Source organism: Rhinolophus sinicus, chromosome 16, assembly GCF_057876585.1.
Source record: "Rhinolophus sinicus isolate RSI-liver-muscle chromosome 16, RSI-T2T, whole genome shotgun sequence".
Lineage (NCBI taxonomy): Eukaryota > Metazoa > Chordata > Mammalia > Chiroptera > Rhinolophidae > Rhinolophus > Rhinolophus sinicus.
This window is the reverse complement of record NC_142516.1, coordinates 28,529,786-28,550,391: the sequence shown is the minus strand read 5'-3', so window position 1 is coordinate 28,550,391 and position 20,606 is coordinate 28,529,786. Positions and strand designations below refer to the sequence as shown.

The 20,606-nt window shown below is 38.1% G+C and overlaps 1 protein-coding gene across 2 annotated transcripts in view; it reads left to right on the top strand.

Moving 5' to 3' along the window:
- The window catches only part of TGFBR1 (transforming growth factor beta receptor 1), a 49,556-nt gene that overhangs the window by 11,059 nt on the left and 17,891 nt on the right, over positions 1-20,606 (top strand). Inside the window, exons 2-3 of one of the 2 annotated variants that reach the window (XM_019729217.3) lie at positions 14,493-14,738; positions 17,624-17,854. In XM_019729217.3, the coding sequence (XP_019584776.1) occupies positions 14,493-14,738; positions 17,624-17,854 (477 nt within the window). Of the gene's footprint in view, positions 1-14,492; positions 14,739-17,611; positions 17,855-20,606 lie in introns of both variants that reach the window. The other variant, XM_019729216.3, reaches the window with a different exon arrangement.

The window sequence follows — 20,606 nt, the reverse complement described above, 5'->3', positions numbered from 1 at the left end:
GTCGTATTTCAGGATAATCAGGATAGTAATTCAGCTAATGGCTGAACAGGAACGCAGCTTCCTCCTCACTTACAACTTCATTATTGTCCCTTTTCTGACTCAGGCCTTTTTTAGGGGAATGATTTTTTTTTTAAATCGCTTAAATTTATGGAAGATCTCTTTACTATCGAATCAGACCCCCTAACGATGGATGCAAAGATGGATAAATCATGATAAAGTCAATATAGAAAAGTAGTAACCAGTGATAGAATTTAGGTTGTGGGTATATAGGTGTTCACAGTTCTGTTAGTTTTCTGAATATTTGAGATGTTCATAATAAAATGTTGGAGGGGAGAAATTGAAAACAATCTATAGTATCTTCTCGCGCCACATGTGTCCTTGTTATTGATCTCTCTAAACAGAGAAACCAGCAGTACTTGCTACAGCTAAAGGAAATACAAGCAGAGGTGGGGGGTGGGGCTGAGCAGAGCCCTCAGGAGTGCACATTCTAGGCCCTTTCCTTGACATCTCAAGGATTGAGACCATGGGTCTGCCTTGACTTTGCCTTTTCTTTCTTTTCTCTCTCCCTTAAAAAAAAAAAAATACAAATGATAGTTGGGCATTGCAGATCTGAAATTCCCTAACCCGCCAACAAACCAGTGAGCACTGTAGGTCACTTTCCTGTGAGCAAATGCTGTATTTTTTTTTTTTCTTTACATTGTTTTGCTTTTTCTTTTCCCATAGTAAAATTTGTTTTTGTTGTCTTCCTTCTTATATTTAATGCATTTATAAGCTTGAGTCTTTCTGTTCTCAGGTAGTCTTTCTCTCCAAGATCACAATTGTTTTCTTCCACCTTATCCTTAAAAAAAGAAGGGAGGGAGGGAGGGAGGGAGGGAGGGAGGGAGGGAGGGAGGGAGGGAGGGAAAAAGAAAAAAGAAAGCCACATAAATATTCTTTTAGCTAGGACCTTTCCACTCTCATCTGTCGTTTAAGTTTTGTCAGATCCAGTCTCCACTGGCCTTATGATGGGAGGAGAAGGAGGGAAGAGTTTCAATAAATGGGGTTTTAGGAGTCAGGCAGAAACCTCGGAGGGTACTCTTGAAGCACCACCAGACTCAGAATTATCTGTGCATAGCACACAGATGGTGTGCCCTAAGGAAATAGCTGCTCTGAGCAATTAAATGCTTGCATCTAATTTTGCTTAGAAATCCTGGAACTGGGAACAAAGTCTCATAGAGTTAAATGGGTGTAATCACCTATGAGCCCTTCTAAATCATAGCTAGGGCCTAGTAATTATTGACTTGTATATAGATGTCATAATTCCATGCTGCATATTACATATGCTGCAAAATTCTGTGCAGCATAGTTCTGTGCTGTAGCTTCAGTTCTCTGAGACATAAGTAGCATCAAGCATTGGCAGACCCTTTTAATAACCAGCCTCCTACTAGAGGCCTTCTTCCGTCACCAAAATGCTAGCTAGCATCAATGCTGCAATTCGAAACCCATATTCCTAATGCTAAGTCTCTGGACATCTAGATTTTGAAGTCTGGAAACTTCATTAGGTTGTTTACAGTGCCTTCCAAGCTCCAGTTTTTAATATACACAGTTTAGTCTTAAAGGGTAAGTGTTCCTTTGAAAGGAATTCAGGCGACACTAGATGCTTGCTTTCTCATGCTCCAAGGGAGGCCATGAATTCAATGGTTAGAAATTTTATAAAATATAAAAATTTTATCAAAATATAAATATTATAAAGTATTATAAAAGCCCCTCTATTTGGGTTGGGTTTTTCTGTCTTTGCTTGGTTTTTAATTCAGCTACGTTCCTCTAGGTGACTGCAATCAGAATTGAACTTCTTGCTTTGACGTTTTGTTTGACAAGAAAGATGAACATTTCAGACTAGAGAAGGCAAGAAAATTAAAGCTTGTGTAACTATATGTGGTTCACCAAGCCTCTGAGATTTCTAATAGTAGCTATCATCCGTCTTTTGGCTAAATTCAGTAATTTTTTCTTTGTTCTGCAAAGGGGTGGAAATGCATCAAGTTAAATACCAAGAGACTCGAGAGAAGAAAGTGTGACTGCTTTTGTGGAGCAAGAAATAGGAAGTGTTGAATGTTGGGGAATTGCTCTGTGTGTGTGTGTGTGTGTGTGTATGTGTGTGTGTGTAAGTGAGTATAACAGTCTCATAGAACTATTTGGCACCTTAGACTCTGTATATATATATGTAACATCGATAAAAATAAAATCTAAGTTAAAAAATTAATGGTAAATAATGGCAGTTACAAGTTCATGAATGCTTGGTAAATCTGAAGGGTTGAATTCCCCTGTTGAAAAGATAGATTCTTAGATTGGATTAATATGCACATACACACAGTCCTGCAAATCCAACTTTTTTTTTTTTTTTCAAGAGACAATTAAAGTGACATCAAAAGTTGAAAATAGTGGAATAGAAAAAGGCATATCTGACAAAACCCAAAAGGTAGCTATGGTAAGATTAATACCTCACAAAATAAAATTCAACCCACAAAAGCATGAAAGGGAAGAAAGAGGTGTATTTTTTATTGTTAAACAGGTACCATCTCACAAGATATGTCATGAATCTTTATGCAACTAATAAAATGGTGTTGAAATACATAAGGTGAAACTTAAAGATACAAGAAGAAATTGATAATGTCACTGTTTATATATTAAGAAAGCAATATTTGAGTAGTATAGTAAAGATTTAATGCATTCCAATTTTGTAATCATCAACATTATCTTTTTAAAATACTCTGGAGTTTCCCAGGAAATTGGTGATAGGGAGATCTAAAAAGAAAACCCAAGTTGAAAATTAACAACATATGCCTCCCCCCAAAAAAAATAAAGAAGAAAAAGAAGACAAAATAAATACCATATCTACTTGGAAAATAAGACTATTCTTCTAAATAATTCCTTAAAGAATTATTAGGTTAAAGAAGTTACAATTGTAATTATAAGCCATTTAGAAATGGACAAGAGCCCTACATATGAAAATCAGTGGGAGTTTTGCTAAAGCAGTACCCAAAGGAAAATTTGAAAGCAAGAAGATTGCAAATCAAGCTAGAGAAGGAATAAGTAAGTAAATACAAAGAAAATAAGGATTTAGAAAAAGATTAGGAAAAATGGTTTTGATCCATAAAGCCCTAACTTGGTTATAATGTAAACACATTATTAAAATAGACAAATATTTGGCAAATCTCAGAAAAGACCTGAATAGAAAAATGACAAAAGAGAATGGTGTATTTTTAATTAATTTTAACGTAGTTCAACTTCAGTGTTTTTTTTTGTTTTTTGTTTTTTTTAAGGTTAGTGTTTCCTGAATCCTATTTGATTAATCTTTCTGGACCCAAAGTTTTGAAGATGTTGTCCTATGTTTTCATCTAAAAGGCTTCTTTTACCTTTCACATTGAGATATGTAGTCAGTCCATCAAGAGCTGATTTTTTATTATATGCCTTTTTTTTTTTTTCCATTTTTACAATGGTGTGTTTGCCCAGTTTGATCTAGTACTATTTACTGGTAATACCTTCCTTTTCCCAGTGTCCTATAGTGTCCTTTATCATAAATCAAGTGGTGGACTACGTGAGGGTCTATTTCTGGAATCTGCCCCACTGGTCTATTTACCAATACCACACAGCCTTCATTATCACGCTGTTGTGGTGGGTCCTGATGTCTAACAAAGTAGGCCTTCCAACAGCACCATTTCCCAAGATTGCTTTGGCTGTTCTTGGAATGTTTTCCATCTAAGTTTTAGAATCAGCTTGTTACACACACACACACCCACGTAGGATTTTTTTTTTTTTTAAGATTTTATTGGGGAAGGGGAACAGGACTTTATTGGGGAACAGTGTGTACTTCCAGGACTTTTTTTTCCAAGTCAAGTAGTTGTCCTTTCAATCTTAGTTGTGGAGGGTGCTGTTCAGCTTCAAGTTCTCCTTTCAATCTTAGTTGTGGAGGGTACCGTTCAGCTTCAAGTTGTTGTCCTTTCAGTCTTAGTTGTGGAGGGCGCAGCTCAACTCCAGGTCCAGTTGCTGTTGCTAGTTGCAGGGGGCACAGCCCACCATCGCTTGCGGGAGTCAAACCGGCAACCTTGTGGTTGAGAGGACGCACTTCAACCAACTGAGCCATCTGGGAGCTCAGCAGCAGCTCAGCTCAAGGTGCACGCTCAGCTCAAGGTGCCGTGTTCAATCTTAGTTGCAGGGGGCACAGCCCACCATCCCTTGTGGGAATCGAACCGGCAACCTTGTGGTTGAGAGGATGCACCCAACCAACAGCCATCCAGGAGCTCAGCAGCAGCTCAGCTCAAGGTGCCATGTTCAATCTTAGTTGCAGGGGGCGCTGCCCACCATCCCTTGCGGGACTTGAGGAATTGAACTGGCATCCTTGTGGTTGAGAGAGCCCACTGGCCCATGTGGGAATTGAACCGGCAGCCTTCGGAGTTAGGAGCATGGAGCTCTAACCGCCTGAGCCACCGGGCCGGCCCACACACGTAGGATTTTGATTTGTTTGAATATATAGATCACTTTGCAGAATATCGACATCTTTACAGTATTGAATCTTCTAATGAGGCTGATATGTTCCTTCATATATAAATAAATAAATTTTGTTTTATATCTTTTAGAATTTCTATCAAATAAGGCTTTGAAGCTTTCTCTTTGGAGGTCTTACATGTCTTTTGTTAGATTTATTTCTAGGTATTTGATTATTTTTGATGCCTTTGAAAATAATATATTTTTGTTTTCTATTTGTTGCTAGTTTGAGACAAGGTAATGACTTTTTGTATAGTTCCTTTTTTTGTTTTATCTACCATAGGTGTTGAATTTTAATCAGTTTTTGTTTTTGTTTCATCAAGATGAGTATATGATCTATTTACATTTTCCTAAACTGTCTAACTCTTTTATTCCTGATACAATATCTTTGTAAATCATCTCCCCAGGATGACCTTCCTTTCTTCGTTAGCCTTCTTTACGCCTCAGTTTAGCGTTAATCTTTGAGAGAAGTCTCCTTTTTCTGTGCTCTCTCTGCACTTTGCATCACCCTGTGTCCGTGGCACGTTTGTTCTCTGCATTACATTGTGAACTTCTCGAGAGTTCGAATCCTGTCCTCTTAACGGTATTCTTTCTTCCTACACAGGGAACAGATACTGCTCTTTTCTGGTAAAAGGTATTCAGACCTTGCTCTCTGCTTCTAAAATTACTAACTGCTCGGTGCTGTCAGCTCATTTGTTCAACTGTGGCTCCAGTAGTTCTTTTGCCCTTTGCTGGCCCAGGTGTAACTCTTCCTCTGCCCTTAATTCAAAGGCAGCTGGGGCGGGGGTGGGGTGGGGTTTACCACTTCCTTCTCTTACCACAGTTCCTTCCTTCCCTTAGCCTAGAATGATCTGCCACTCATTTGCGTTCATCACTAGACCTTAGTATCTATGCAGCCAAGTCCCAACATCTCCTACAGCCACCTTGCTTTCCCAGAGGGAAAGGCTTTGTCTTGTCTTACTTGGGAGAGATCACCGTAGATTATTTCACAATCTTTTTTTTTTTCTTTCTGGTTTTTAGAATAAATTATGTTGATTTGACTCTTAGGGCCCTTCTGTTTCTTCGTCTATAAAATAAGGGGTTAGGATTAGGTAATTATTAGGTTCCTTTGAGCATGAACATTTTATGGTTAATGAGTTATGATTCTTCCTTAGTTAGGGTTATTACATACAAATGTACACACGGCATGTGTTTCAACACTTTGTTAATTTGGGTTGGAACTAAAAATAGACTTCCCTGTAGGTCCCTCTGATGCTACTACAGTGAAGTTCTTGGGCTAACCCTGTTCAAACTGTCATATTGCTAGAAAACTCCGTGTGGGTATCTATGAATGGAGAAAGAGAAGCAGCTACCGTGGATGTTCACTGCTTTATGCACACACTGTTCACATTATATTCTGTATTGGTACTGCCTCCTGGCCCTGTATAAAGATTAACTCTGATTCTCTGTACAGCTCTTGAACAGAGACGGGCACATAGTAGGTGCTAAATAAACTTGTTGAATGAATGCATAAATGAATATTTGAGCATTTTGTTATGTGCCAAGCACTATGCTAAGTATTTATAAATATTATTTCATTTAACCCTCAAACATTCTGGGATTGCTATTATACATTTGCAAGCTCAAAAACGTTAAGCAACGTCCTCAGGATTGCTTAGAGGCTGACTGGTAGAGATAGGACTCACACTTAAGCTTTTTTGTATCTGAATTCTGTGAGATTAACTACCCTACTCTTGTAATATCCATTAGTCAATGTAAAATCTAATAAACTGTGGTAAACGTGTGTTTAGATTGGGGGAAATTAAGAAATTCAGTTCTTGTTTTAGTACTCATCATCAGAAATAAAAGTTTCTCCATTTACTTACAGAGGTGAGGGTAAGGCAGAGTACACATGTCTGCTCGGTGTGTTAACACCACCGCTCCTCATGGAAGTGCAACAAAAACAAGATCACTTGATAGGAACGGAATTGTAATCACATTGCAGACAGCCTTAATCGTATGACCATTTTCCTGTCCTTAAACAGGCTTCTAAAGTATTAGCTTCTGTGGCGACATAGTATTCCACTTATGATTGTGTCGTAATTTATTCTGTCATTGCCCTACTGCCATCCATATAGGTTGTTTTCGACCATACAATACTGGAGTGAACGTCTGTGTGTTTATGTCTTTGCTCTGATCTCCTATTGTTAACTTAGACAAAATTCTAAGAAGTGAAATTAATAGATTAAAACATATAGACCTTTTTAAGGCTCTTATTATATCTTGGCAAATTACTTTCCAGAAAGAACCTTAAAGTTTTAAAACTGACATGAAGTGACTATACTCCATAGGGTAAATATCCTGAATTGGAGTTTTAAGACAGTATAGGGAAAAGGGATGGAGCATAAAAGAGGCATTTTAATTTTTTTATAACTTTGAATAGCTGTAATACACTAATATCTTTCAAAATTCAGAAAGTACAAATGGGTGTATACCGTGTTTCCCCGAAAATAGGACCTAGCCGGACCAACAGCTCTAATGCGTCTTTTGGAGCAAAAATTAATATAAGACCCGGTGATAACAACCACCCACATGCTAAAGAGCTATTTCTTGGATGTTTATTCAAGAAACACATACTGGATCTCCTGTGTGCCAAGGCCTAGGGATGCAGAAATGCATAAAGCTTTAACCTCGTCCCTGAGCTGAAGAACTTCTCAGTTTAATAGAGGAAATAGATAAACAATGAAAACACGAGGTGCTTTGCTGTAATTGTTGTACCTTGAAGATGGTAAGTTGAATTTGTCAAAAACTGAAAACATAGTATTTGATGTAACTTGTAAAATAATAGAATGTTACTATTTAAAAGATTGTAGTTTTAGAGACCAACCTTTCATTTAATGCAGGAGATTCCTACTTCATGATCTCTGTCTGACTTGGTCATTAAGCCTCTGCTTAAATATCTCCAGTGACAGAGAAGTCAGAACCTTGTGAGGAGGCATCCAGTTTTATTGCAGGGAGGAGCTGTAGTTAGGAAATGGTTTTTTATGTAACAAAATTTACCACATCCTGACCTCATGATTTGATTTAGTATATGGGTAAGATAAATTGACAGTTGCAAAAGCTATAAAATCAGGTGATTGATTGTCTCCACAGCTAAGTTACCTTTCAGATCAAACTTTGTAATTAATTCTTTGAATCTCTGACTCATATTTACATGGCAGATTGATATTCAAGTAACACGTACTGATTACTTATTATATTGGACATTTGTGGGATTTTGTGCCCAGTTCTCCCTCTGTCTCCCCCATCACCATGGCTACAGTTAACAGTAAATGCTGTTGACTCTTGTTAAATCTGTTGTTAAACAGATTCCCCAAATCTGCTAAGCAAATCTTTATCTTGAACTTGTGCAGTTTGATTTTGAACCTAAATGAAGGCCTTTGTATTAATTTCCCCCATTAAATCTCATCTTGCCATTTAGGCACCTGTTCTTAGTGTGCTTTGCTCTGATAACAACGTTGTGCCAGCTAATTCCATAGAATTTAAGAGACTAGGAAATGGAGGTATTGTGGAAAAACAGTGATTGAGGATTTAGGAGAGCCCCCATTCTTCCAAGGTGGAGGTGTGTGTTGAATTATAAATTATGCTTCTTAAAGGGCTTTAAAGGTGTTTGAAGCTCTAAATTTGAAAGTGAAATGTTATCTAGACTAGAGGAGAATTTATTTTCACATTGTTTGGTGCATGGTGTTTTGACAAGCTCCCTTTGTCATCGCTGCTGCAGGGTAACCCCAATGGGGTGGAGTTGGAGTCCTTTGAGGAGCAAACCCAGGGCAGTAGGCTGGAGGGAGTTGGTGGTCAGGTTGTTGGCCTTGTTTACAAATATATGCAGCATGTATACACACACACACACACACACACACACACACACTCTCACAGAGGATGCCCCAAAAATGTATACATATTTTAAGAAAGGAAAAAACTATAAAAATTGTAATATTCAATATATACTGATAACAAAGGATGATGCTAGTCATGTGTATACATTTTTTTGGCACCTCCAATATATAAAATGTGTGTGTGTGTGTGTGTGTACACATATACACATACATACATACTGGGGGTGGCAAAAAAATGTATACACGTGACTTGTACTCATGTTTTGTTATCGGTATATATTGAGTATCGCAATGTTAATACAGTTTTTCCTTTCTTAAAATGTGTATATATTTGCTTGGCACCTTCTGTATTTAAAGAAGAAAGCCTGTATGGTGTGCTTTTTCCAGAGGTAGGAGAATGAGAAGAGAGGCCTCGCGTCTTTGAGATGGGCCTTGGTGTTGGGATTGGAGAGAAGAGGGGAAGGCAGACTATCCAGAACTGGAGTGCAGGAATACACTAGGTGGTAAATAGGGGTTGACTTAGAACCTGAAAGGATTTGTTACAACTTGTAGCTTTTGCCTTGGCCAATGCCAACAGGGGTGTGAGCAGCTTTTAACCGTAGCTAAGCAGGCTGAACAGAGGGCGTTATGCTGTTAGGCCCTTTACCTGCAGGTTGGTGCATATTGGAGTATTTGGAATTACTCTCACTGTGTAGTCAAGTATAATTGTGCTATAGTGGACCAGTAAGGGAAAGAAGTGTCATCACCAGCAAAGTCAGTGGTGAAAAGACTGGAATGTAGTCGCTGCTGAGAGAAACCTTCACTGCCCTCTTCCTTTTTCACTGCTGAGCTGTCTCAGCAAGAGCGAACCTAGGAGCCCTGTCGGGGGCTTTTTTTTTTTTTTTAAGTACAGGTATCACTATTAGAGGAATGATAACTGTATTTGGTTTTGAAAATGTTGACTTTGCACTAAAAGGCAAGTCGAGCAGAATGTTTCAAGGAAGGCAGTTAAAATACAAGTTAGCACAAATGCAAAGCTGGAAAGTTGGGATGTAGATTTGAGATGTAGCAAAGGAACTGAGGGGTGTAAGTTAGGGAAGTGTAGTATAATGTAAGCTACTAAGGAAAGATATGTCGTGTCTCATTCTGAAAAAGTTTAGAAAAGAACATTCCATTCAACAGAAGGGCATCACTAGTGAATTTAAATGAAGTGTTTCAGTTAAGTTCTTGATGGGTGTGATGGGTGATAGAAGACTAGCTAAGACGAGTTGAAAAGGAAAGAGTATTGAAATGTGTGCAGAAACAGAATGAGTTATACAGACACTGTCCCTCTGCCCTGGGAAGACAAGGTTTCTGGTGCTAATTTTTATCTAATGAACGAGGCTCATAGAAATGTCTGTTCCATGTACTGTTCACAGGCTCACTACCTCTCCATTAGTCCAGCCCCGTATATGGGCTTGTGCCTCAATTCTTGGTAGCCCTGGCATTAGGGAGTAGTAAGTGTTTTGATGTGTGATCTCCAGACAGCCTGAAATAGGCAACGATGGAGATTTCCTTTGTATTTGGGACCAAGAGCCAGAATCTCAACGTGGGACACTGTGAAGATGACAGCCCCCGCCCGGGTCCTGCTGTTTCTCTTTACTCTTCTCACTTCCTCCGGCAGCTAGATGTTTGGTTTCTGACAGTCTTCACATCACACCAGCATCTTCAAACTTTGAAAATTGTGTGATTTAGTCCTTTTCTGTCCTGAAGCTGGAGTTTTGTTTTGACCTTGATTTTTGAAGTGTATGCAGATTTAAAAAAATGTTAACGTGTGGGAAAGTATGCATGTTAGAATTGAAGAAGCTGTGGCTACTGATAGATTGGGGTACAGAAACAAAAGGTGGCCAAGGAAGGAGAAAGGTACTAAACAGGGAGTTTGGTTCTTATCTCTGCTATCAAGCGGAAGAGTCAAACTCGAGGGATCCAGACCTGTACCCCTGCACCACCTGGAAGACTTGAAAAGCCCGAGCTAGCATGTGGGTACCTGTACAGAAAACAGCCACATGTATTTTATTTGTGTTTTGATGATCAGATAGTGGGGATTCACATCCACCTGCATCCTGGGTAGAATATTATTGTTAATCGTTTTGGTACTCTTAAGTTTTGGTCTCTTCATTAATAAAATGATGGAACTGAGTTAGAACTAGATCTTCAAGGTTTCATGTGGTTCAGTTGGTCTAGGATGCTACAGTGGAATTTCCGGCACTACTTTTGGGAAGAGGTGTTTCTTTGGTGGCCTGTAAATCAAAACCATGTTTTGAACAATGCTGTTTATTATATGTGATAATTTCGTATGTTCACATAATTTATATTAGTGGTTTAAAAATGTGTTACTATACAGTATCTCATTTGGCCATCTCAGTGAGGTGATGGAATAGATCAGGAAGGTAGACGTGCATTTTGCTGATGAAATGAAACCATTGTGGTTATTTAGCAATTAAGTCGTTCTTTCAACTTGCTGGTCTTGTTAACACTTGGAAGGCTAGCCACCAAGGATGAAATCCTGCTACTGAGCAAACACTGTCAGGATAGTTTTCTCATCTTCTCTCTCTAGCAAATGTACATATTTTTCAACTTCTGACTTGAATGTCTTGTGAAGCTTTTTTATATCTTCTGCTTTGGTGGGTCATTGTCCTCAGGACCCTGGATCTTACTGATGTTTGTTTACTGCCTTACCCCTCCACCCTAGTGCGCTGCTTAAGTCCAGATGCCTTGTCTTACTCGGTTCTACACTCCACAGCCCGTATAGTACCTGTTATATAGAGAAGCTCAATGGAAAATTGCAGAATTAGATGACAGATTAATGGGCTGGTATTAAAATGCAACAGAATAGGGAATGGTACTTGGGCTCTGGAGTAGGAAGAAGACATCATTGTATACCTCTTTTAGGTAGAAGTTTTGCCCTGTACATGCATTTAAAAAACAAAACAAAACACTTTAATAAACGGGAGTTAGCTAGTAGTCAGATCTGTTAATAAAATAATTGTGAATTTTTTAATGGGAAGGAAAGCTCATGAATTCATTGAGAATTTCAAAATTCCTGTTCTGTTTTTTCCCTACACAATATTTCTATACCATATACATTTAACATCAATCTTGTATGCAATCAAGACTCGATTTAGGGTGGTCATATAGAATTTTAAAATTCCCCCAAGAAATAAACCCTTAACTGGTTAAGCTTTGCATTATATATGTTTATATTTGTCAAGTACCCCGTTCTTATTGAAAGATTTGTTAAAAGAAGCCCTTTGGTACTGACTTTCTCAAAGAAGCTATAAACCTTCTTGGTGAAAATGCAAATCCACACAATATCCGGCCGACAGTTTGATGAGATTCATGTCCCTTTGTAGCCAGTCTACGGATTCCTGGTTCAGAATCCCTCCTTAGGAGCCTATACCCAGGGAACCTACCATCATGCCATAATATAATGACCCCTTTGAAAGGAAAAGCACAGAATTTATTTATCAGAATGTTACTTAAATTGTATATACATGAAACTAGATATAAAACCTTTATGTTTTTGGCTCATTTATAACTATAAACCAAGTCTGCAAATTAAATACAAAGACAACTACAAAACCAACAAAATTCAAATTAACACAATTACTCAGTATGACAGATAATGTTTAGGTTTCACAGTAGAAAAAAATAGCCTTAGGTCTGATTCCATTTTAAGTCTGTTTCTGTATTTTAACTTCAGTGACACTAAAAGCTGCCAGTGCCCATTCACGTAAGTTATGTTGTGCAAGGTGGTATCAGTGATTTCAAGGCTTTGTAAGTTTAAGATAATCAGAACTGATACCTAAGCAAAACACTTGCCAGCAAGCAAGCATTCTGCAAATACTAGTGTAATGAGATGCCTGCTGTCATGTTCACTTGAAGATGAGGTTAATATTATGACAATAGTGAAATCTTTATTAAATGGTTCTCTAAACCAGTTAATGCGGGAGTGAGAAAGGAAAAAATGTCACTGCATACTTACAACTACATTTACTGCTAATAAACTTTTGCAAATTACGATACAAAGATAGGACCCACGTAATACTTGTAGCACATATATGGTATTGGCTGTTAGCTGTTGGCTTTTGCATATACCATGCCAATATCTCCAAATGCTCTGATGATTCAAGTTCCCTGTATTTTTTCACCCTTTCAGTTACAATCGCTGTGCAACCTTTGCTTGAATAAGAAGATCTTAACACAGTGAAGCAGCAGTGAAAGCCTACTGACAGTACTTGTTTAGATGGTGGTTACTCATGATCCAGAATGTTTATCATTTATTTTAGATTGTCTTTTAAATGGAAATATTTTTTAAAATGTTTGTACTCAATTTTTAGACTCCCCTTCTTCTCCCGTCGTATTTGTGACTTCCTGTCTGGGAAACACTGCTTTAGCAAATATTTTTCTGATCATTATCTAGGAGTCCAGGATTCAAAGATGGGAAAGCAAAACATAAAAAGAAAGAAAGGAAGAAACTTGGCCCTTCTTAATGTAATGAGAGACACTTTAACAGCAAACTATAAATAGATTGATTTGTGCTATCCTAAAGTTACGCTAAGAGGGCTATGGGAACATAATTGAAAGGAGCTGCCCAGTTATCTTAAGGGTAGGGCAGAGGTTTAGAGCAAGCACATCATGGAAAAGATCTTGTTTGAATAGTGTCTTAAAGGATGAGAGGGTGGGTTTAAACTAGGCAGAGATAGTTTGTGTAAAGACCAAGGTTATGAAAATCATGATTATCATAAGGGTGAGACGTATGTGGCCCCAGATAGCATTGGGAATGTGAGTGGTAAGCTGGAACCCAAAAGTGAACGTTGTAATTGTGAGACTAAGTGTGTCACTGTTCCTTCATGTACTCTAAAGGCGTTGTGAAGATCTTAGGGGTAGTCCTGGCAGTATTTTTTATGTATAGCGATTACCACATTGTCTTGTGATGATGTTCTCCTTCTCTAGCCGTTGGAGCTCTTCAAGGACTAAGACCATGCGTTATTAATCTTTTTATTCTAAGTTTTTGATAGAGTAACTGATTAAAAAAAGCTAACGCTTAGAAAACATTGCCAGTGAGTAATTGGAAAGTTTGATTGGACTTAAGGAAATAAATGTGCTTTGCAGTTTCATGAGATCATATAGTGTCATTCAATCATCGAATATTTTTTGAATGCTGTTATATACCAGACTTAGTGCTAAATGTGGATTTACAGAAATGATTAATGTGGGCCTCTGCCCTCAAGGAGCTTAGAGTTTCATAGGGGAGAGAAAAACAAAAGTAGCAAGTCTGGTAAGCAGTGTGCTCTGGGGAGCAATGAACCTCCTTGGAGGGCCTGCTGGAAGGTGCGTTTATGTGTGTACGGTAAGATGTTGGCAGTAATTAGGAGATGACTACCCTAAAGGAATCATTCTGTGAGTTGACCCATAGAGATCAAGTAGATACAAGTGGGCATGGGAGCTGGTGTTTCTCCAGTCATTTCTGTAGCCAGCTTGTCTGTGTGGTTGGAGCATATATGTATTGTTACTGCTACAGTTTCCTTCGCTTCCTGAGAAAGTACCCTAATCCTAGCTGGAAGTTAAATGTCTTTCTCAGGGTTTGTACAAGAGAAAAAGTGGCTTAATACAAATCTATTTCCGTTATTCCATTACCATAAATCCGCCCAAATGACATTTACAACCTACAGTGGAAGGTAGTAGTATTTTCACACATTGCTCCCCCCTGGGAGAGTATTGAGTGCATAGTTTGGGGCTAAGAAGAATGAGTATAACCATTAAAAACTTAAGTGTACTTTGCTTCAAATGGGAGGGCAAATGCTTGCCTTACCTGGATGAAATTACACAGAACAATTTTTCTGTACTTGGAAGCATAAAAGTTGTAGAAAAAAACCTGTGTTCAAATTTCATATTTGGCTCCTACGTATGCTTCTCAACAGGATTTATAACTTCTAAGAGGAACAAAGAGTGTTGTTTTTTGAACAGAAGACATTATAATAAGATGAGGAATGTATTCTTATAGTGAATATGGGATAATATCAAATTGTTAACTTTGAGAAATTTTTCTAATAAAATCTTATTCTCTTTTACCAGCATTACAGTGTTTCTGCCACCTTTGCACAAAAGACAATTTTACTTGTGTCACAGATGGGCTGTGCTTTGTCTCTGTCACGGAGACCACAGACAAAATTATACATAATAGCATGTGTATAGCTGAAATCGACCTAATTCCTCGAGACCGGCCATTTGTATGTGCACCGTCTTCAAAAACTGGCTCCGTTACTACAACATATTGCTGCAATCAGGACCACTGCAATAAAATAGAACTCCCAACGGTTGGTAAGTTGTTATATAAGACTTTTTTTTCTTGATAATATAACCAAAGCTCTTAGACTATGATTTTAGAAGTGGAAGGGATCTTAGAAATCATCTACCGTAGCTTGTTCACTTTAGAGCAAGAAGGAACTTGTCCGTGGTTGTAGAATCGTAAGAGTAGCCAAGATCCTGACTGCTGGGTGTGTGTTGTTTGAGACTGTGATTCCACGATAGACGTTCTCTGAGGTCTGTTGTGCTGAAAGGGTAGCCTCTTGAAAGTGAATTCTGACAAAGCCCACTGCAGCAGTGTGTCCTCAAGTGTCAGTACTTCGTCCTCAGAGGAAATGTCATCTCCCTGTGTGAAGTGCAGTCTTACGGCCGTCAGCAATGGGGGCACGAGCACTGCTGAATAGTCCAGGTGCCTTTCTTTTGTGATTTCCCCGTGCCTTGCGATCTTTATGTTTAAATTATTATATGTGGTTTCTAGGTTTTTAATCCTTCACCGTAGTTTACGTTTTAAAGTGCCCTGACAGAGCCAGGAATTTCAAGGATAAACTCTTAGGATTAGATTAATTTCAAGGTTCTGGTTTAAGATGTCAGTCCGAGCACATGTATTTAACTTCTCTATCACTTTCCTCAAGTTCCAGATTTTTCCTATAATAATCAAGGAACACAGAAACGGGGGAGCCTGTATTGAAGCTCAGAGAATTAATGGAAGAATGCCACCCCGTGCCTAAACTTGTAGGATCTTCCGCGGTTTTTGTGCAGATGAGTGAAGAATCGACTAACCATCAGAAAAAAAGTGAAAGGACCTCTTGCAAAACCCCAATACCTTATGCTGAGGAGCTGGGGTTAGGCTACAGGTGCAAACTCAGTTCTCCTTTAGGAAGCGCGTGGTTTCCGTACTGGGGCAGACCCCAGCGCTCACTTTCCACGCAGAGTTGGTCCGGGCACCATGCTCATTACAGTAGGAAGCATTGCTGCAGCTCGGCGAGAGGGCCGTTCCTCCCAGTGACTGGAGGAGGCAGGCCTCCGCCTAGTGCTAGTGGTGGCAGCAAAGCAGAACTGGGTCGCAGCACATAGGGAAGCTCCCGTGGCCAGGCTCTGGCACTCTGAATTTTTCTGATTTTTATGTAGTCATGTGAAATTCCAATAGGGACAAAATGATAATTCCAGAATTTCCCATTTCCATTGTTTGGGCTTGAAATATCTGAGTGGAAACTCACAAAACCTTGTGAAGGATTCATTTTATTTTTAAGGCTAAACATACATAAATCCTGTATTCCCAGATCCTGATACGCAAACAGTTAAAAAAAAAAAAAAAAAAGACTAAATGAAAAGATTTAGTGGTTCAAAAGAAATAAACTGAACTGGGTAAATCAAAGTAGATGCATCCTTTGAAACAGATTTAGCACATGATAGGGAAAAACTTTCAGACATTCCAAGGTCTATTTTCAGTTGTTCAGATGAAATGAGAACATTTCACAGTTGTTCAAGATCACTTTCAGATGCAAAGCCTAATTGATGAATTATATTTTTTAAAATGGAATACTGAAAGTGAACAGCAGACTGGATACTGTAATTTTATAATCAAGTGTGAGACAAGCTTAAGGCAAGACAAGCTTGTTACACTTCAGAGAAAAAGACAGTTGGTGAGCAAATTAAGAGATAAAAGAGGACAGATCTAGGTGATCCAATATACTTAATATAAAAATTCCAGAAAAAGACATAAGAGCAGACAGAAGAGAGAATACTGTGCAAAATCAATGAAAAAATACTTATGCAAGTTCATATGATGAAAAAGATATCAATTTCAAGAATAAAGAAAAACAATTGTACATGCATTATAGTGAACACTGGTTCACTATAACAGGGGAAAAGCTTAGATTTTTTGCTTTTTTTTAAATACCAAAGGCAAAGGAACATCTAAAATCCCTTCGATAAGGCAAGAGTTTTCATATATAAAGGCAATGCACATTTTAGATAATTAAGTATTCAGTGTATAAGGAGGACACATGTACTCTTCCTGAAAGAAATGACTAGAATTAAGATTCTGTATAAGAAATCACTCCAAATAAAGATCTCAAGACTGGGGAAGGTGTGATATGGAAAAAATGGTGGTGAGCAGTGAACCAACAAGGCTCAGGATGAATGCCAAAATAATTAATGTGTTTCTGAAACAGTGTAAAACGTTAATTATTTAAAAGAGATTATAAGAAAATAAATGCTCTTGAATTAAAAGTCCAAATTGTTAAAATAGACTAGAAGGTATACACACATACACTCTATTTAAAAAAAACAAAGGATATATATTGCCTGAACAAAATTGGTGGGTATGTAGTACATATATACATACATACGTACATACATACACTAAAATGTGAGTTGTTTGGGGGAGGTGAGGCTGTATACAATTTTTCTTTTTACTTTTGCTCATCTGTCTTTATACCATTCCCCCACCCACCACCACCACCCCTGGCTCCGCTCTGAGCATATACTGGCCTGTAATAAGAACACAAGCCAAAACTATACTTAAAAGAAAAAAAATCTACATAAGACTTTAATGAGAGTTGTTCCAGATTATTGTTTCTTTTATTAGTGACCTGAGAGTGATAAACGGGGAGGTTCTAGAATGTTGGTGGTCAATGGCCTTGTTATTTAGATGATGGCTGAAGAATACAGGAAGAAAAAGTGGGTGCTGACCCAGCTGGTGATCATAAAAGGAGAGCCAGTGCGAGAAGACTGAGTGATTCGCTTGTTCTGGGTTTGAGCCCTGTGAGCTGCTGTAATGAGGCTCCAGGACTAAGGGTGGTAGGGGCCAACTGCAGGAAATGTGGAGGATTAGGAAATTATGAATGCCACCTACAGTGTTTCTGTTGTTGTTTATTTCACTGGAGGCCCTTTTTCAGGAAAGACATCACCTGGCCTTGGTCCTGTTGAACTGGCAGCTGTCATCGCTGGACCAGTCTGCTTCGTCTGCATCTTACTCATGTTGATGGTCTACATCTGCCATAACCGCACTGTCATTCATCATCGAGTGCCAAATGAAGAAGATCCTTCATTAGATCGCCCTTTTATTTCTGAGGGTACTACGTTAAAAGATTTAATTTATGATATGACAACATCAGGTTCTGGATCAGGTAACGTAATTGTTTTTCCTTTTTCCTAAGAAATCTTTTTAAAATGAACTGTATTATTTATTTTATTAGTTGGCTGAGCCACTTGGCTTAGTTTCTTAAAACTTGAGATAGTGTGGATGCCATTCCAGCTTTGAGCCTGATGAAGGTCGTTAAGCTTCATCTGTATCTGATGGTGGCTAGATGGGTTAAAATTCTTACTTTTGAAATAAGTCAGTTCGACAGCTTCCTGGTTACTACTGTATTTTGCCATGTATAATCTGCTCCCGTGTATATGCGCACCCACTTTTTCGGCCCAAACTTTCAGGGGGAAAAATCTTTTCGTTTTAATTTTTTAATTCAAATTTTTATTTGTTTACATTTAGGTACTTTTTTTTTGTATTATAAAAGAATTTTAGCATTTATTTTTTTAACATTATCATACAAGAAATGTTATGTAACAAATAATTACAAACACAAGAACAGATACAAAGTACAAGAAATTTTATGTACTGGTAACAAATTTACGATATTTACACATCATAGAAGGCCAAGAGCTCTTCGTGGTTGCAAGTTCGTCCTAAATTCAACAAAACTGATTATCGTATTGCAGGGTATTGTTTTGCATATAGATATCATTGTTGATTTCTAGAGTTCCACTTTTAGCTCATAAGCATAAATAAAAGAATTACAAGCATTTATATAGATACAGAATTAGTACTACTATGTATAATGTGCATCCTTATTTTTCCATCACAAATTTGGGCAAAAAAGTGTACACTATACACGGTGAAATACGGTATATAAATTTCAAAGCATTCTCACCTTCTCATGACTTTGTGAGGTAGTAAGATTAAGGATAATTATTCTCATAGGTGAGGATGAAGTTCAAAGATGTTCAAGTTATCTGCAGCTACCCATTCTCTTCAGGATTGTGGAAACAGGCATAGCAGAAAATGTGTTTGGAATTATGAAAGTTATTTGCTTTTTTAACATATGAAATTGTTGTCTTTTGCCCAGGCCTACTTTTTTATTAAAATAATAAGAATTTTTAGTCATTCTCTCACTTTAGAAAAAAAATCTATCCACTTTATTAGTTAATATAGCTTTTTGGGTCCATGGCCTCTGTGATGTTTGCTGTTCTCAGTACTGTTTGTTGATTTTTGTGGGATCAGAAATTGGCTAATTGCCAGAATTATCCCCTGAAGCTGGATTTTGTCATAGTAGTGCTTTATGTTTAAACCAAAGGGATTTATTTTTTACTTCTTGCTTTAGAAGGATACTAAGAGAGGAAGACTCCTATCCTCTACAATGTGTAATTTGACAACTAGAAATCAAGAGACCTAGTTTCCAGTGCAAGTTTTGTCATTGATTGGCTCTCTGATGAGAGCCATTAACATGTTCTCTTATTGCCAGACTTACACCTAGGGGAATCAAAGCAGCTCCTGCCCCTGGCACAGTGGTGCGTATCATGCCTCAAGGAAACAAGCCCACCTAAGGTTCAAAAGAAATGATGGCAGTTTCTGTCTGGATGGCAGTTGATTTCCAAATAAGAAGAATACATTTATTTACAGTGTTTCCCCCAAAATAAGACCTAGCCGGACAATCAGCTCTAATGCGTCTTTTGGAGCAAAAATTAATATAAGACCTGGTCTTATTTAACTATAATATATATTTTACTTATATAATATTAGACTGGGTCTTATATTGATTTTTGCTCCAAAAGGCACATTAAAGCTGATAGTCTGGCTAGGTCTTATTTTGGGGGAAACACGGTACTTTTTAAGGTATAGACATGAAGTAAAGAGTGGAATTATTTTTTTTCCATTTTATTTATGTTTCTAGATCGTCAGGGATCACGGCTCTGTTGTCTGAAAGCTTCTCTCTTTTAATGCTTACCCTGCAAACACTTGTCTACATTGTTTGCTACCTGTGGTTTTAGACAGTTAGCTGATGTCTCATGCCTGAATTATTTCATCTTTAAAATGAATGTAAAGAACTTTTCCCTGTGCATTTCATTGGATTGTTGGGAGGTTCAAGTGAGACAAGATGTTTGTGTGAAAGCATGTGGTAAACTGTAAATGTGTGTTTAAATGAAAGGTGTTACTCTTATTGAAAAGATATTTGGAAGAAAAATATGACACACAGTATCAATTTGCTGCATTGTACAAAAAAGCTTAGTTTAGTCCTCCTTTCCCTGCCATGTCATAGTTGTGTGAATGGCCTTCACATTTATCCAGACAAGCTGTCTCCTACTGAAATAGCAGAAAATACCATCTCTTTCCCTTCTACTCATTATAAAGTCTTAATGCCATCTCATGCATGGGACTCATGCCTGCGAGTAAGTGAGCTGTCTATACATAATTCCCTTTTTAGTTCTTTCACTCATTGAGGACAAGGTAAAAACTAAACATTTCATGTTACGAATGCACATGTTTATTACTCAGTACCACGACCATAATTGAGGAAAGGCCTCATCTCTCTCTCAAAGACTGTGCTTTTAACTTGGGAACTGTGGGAGAGACATTGGAGAGCTGGGTTCTGGCAGCTCTAACCTTTCCAGCTAACCTAATCCCTGTTGCAGTAGCTCGAATCACAGGCTGTGCATGTGCCCGTATTTAAGCTGTCATTAGATCGTAAAGTGTGTGTGAGCATGCGCATGTGTGCCAGTTTTTGAAAGAGAGTGTGTCTTAGGCCAGTGTTCCTTATGTTTTGTTCATGCCTAAGACCTCTTGTAATGTGTGCATGCTGTTCAGGTTGTATTTCTGTTATTCAC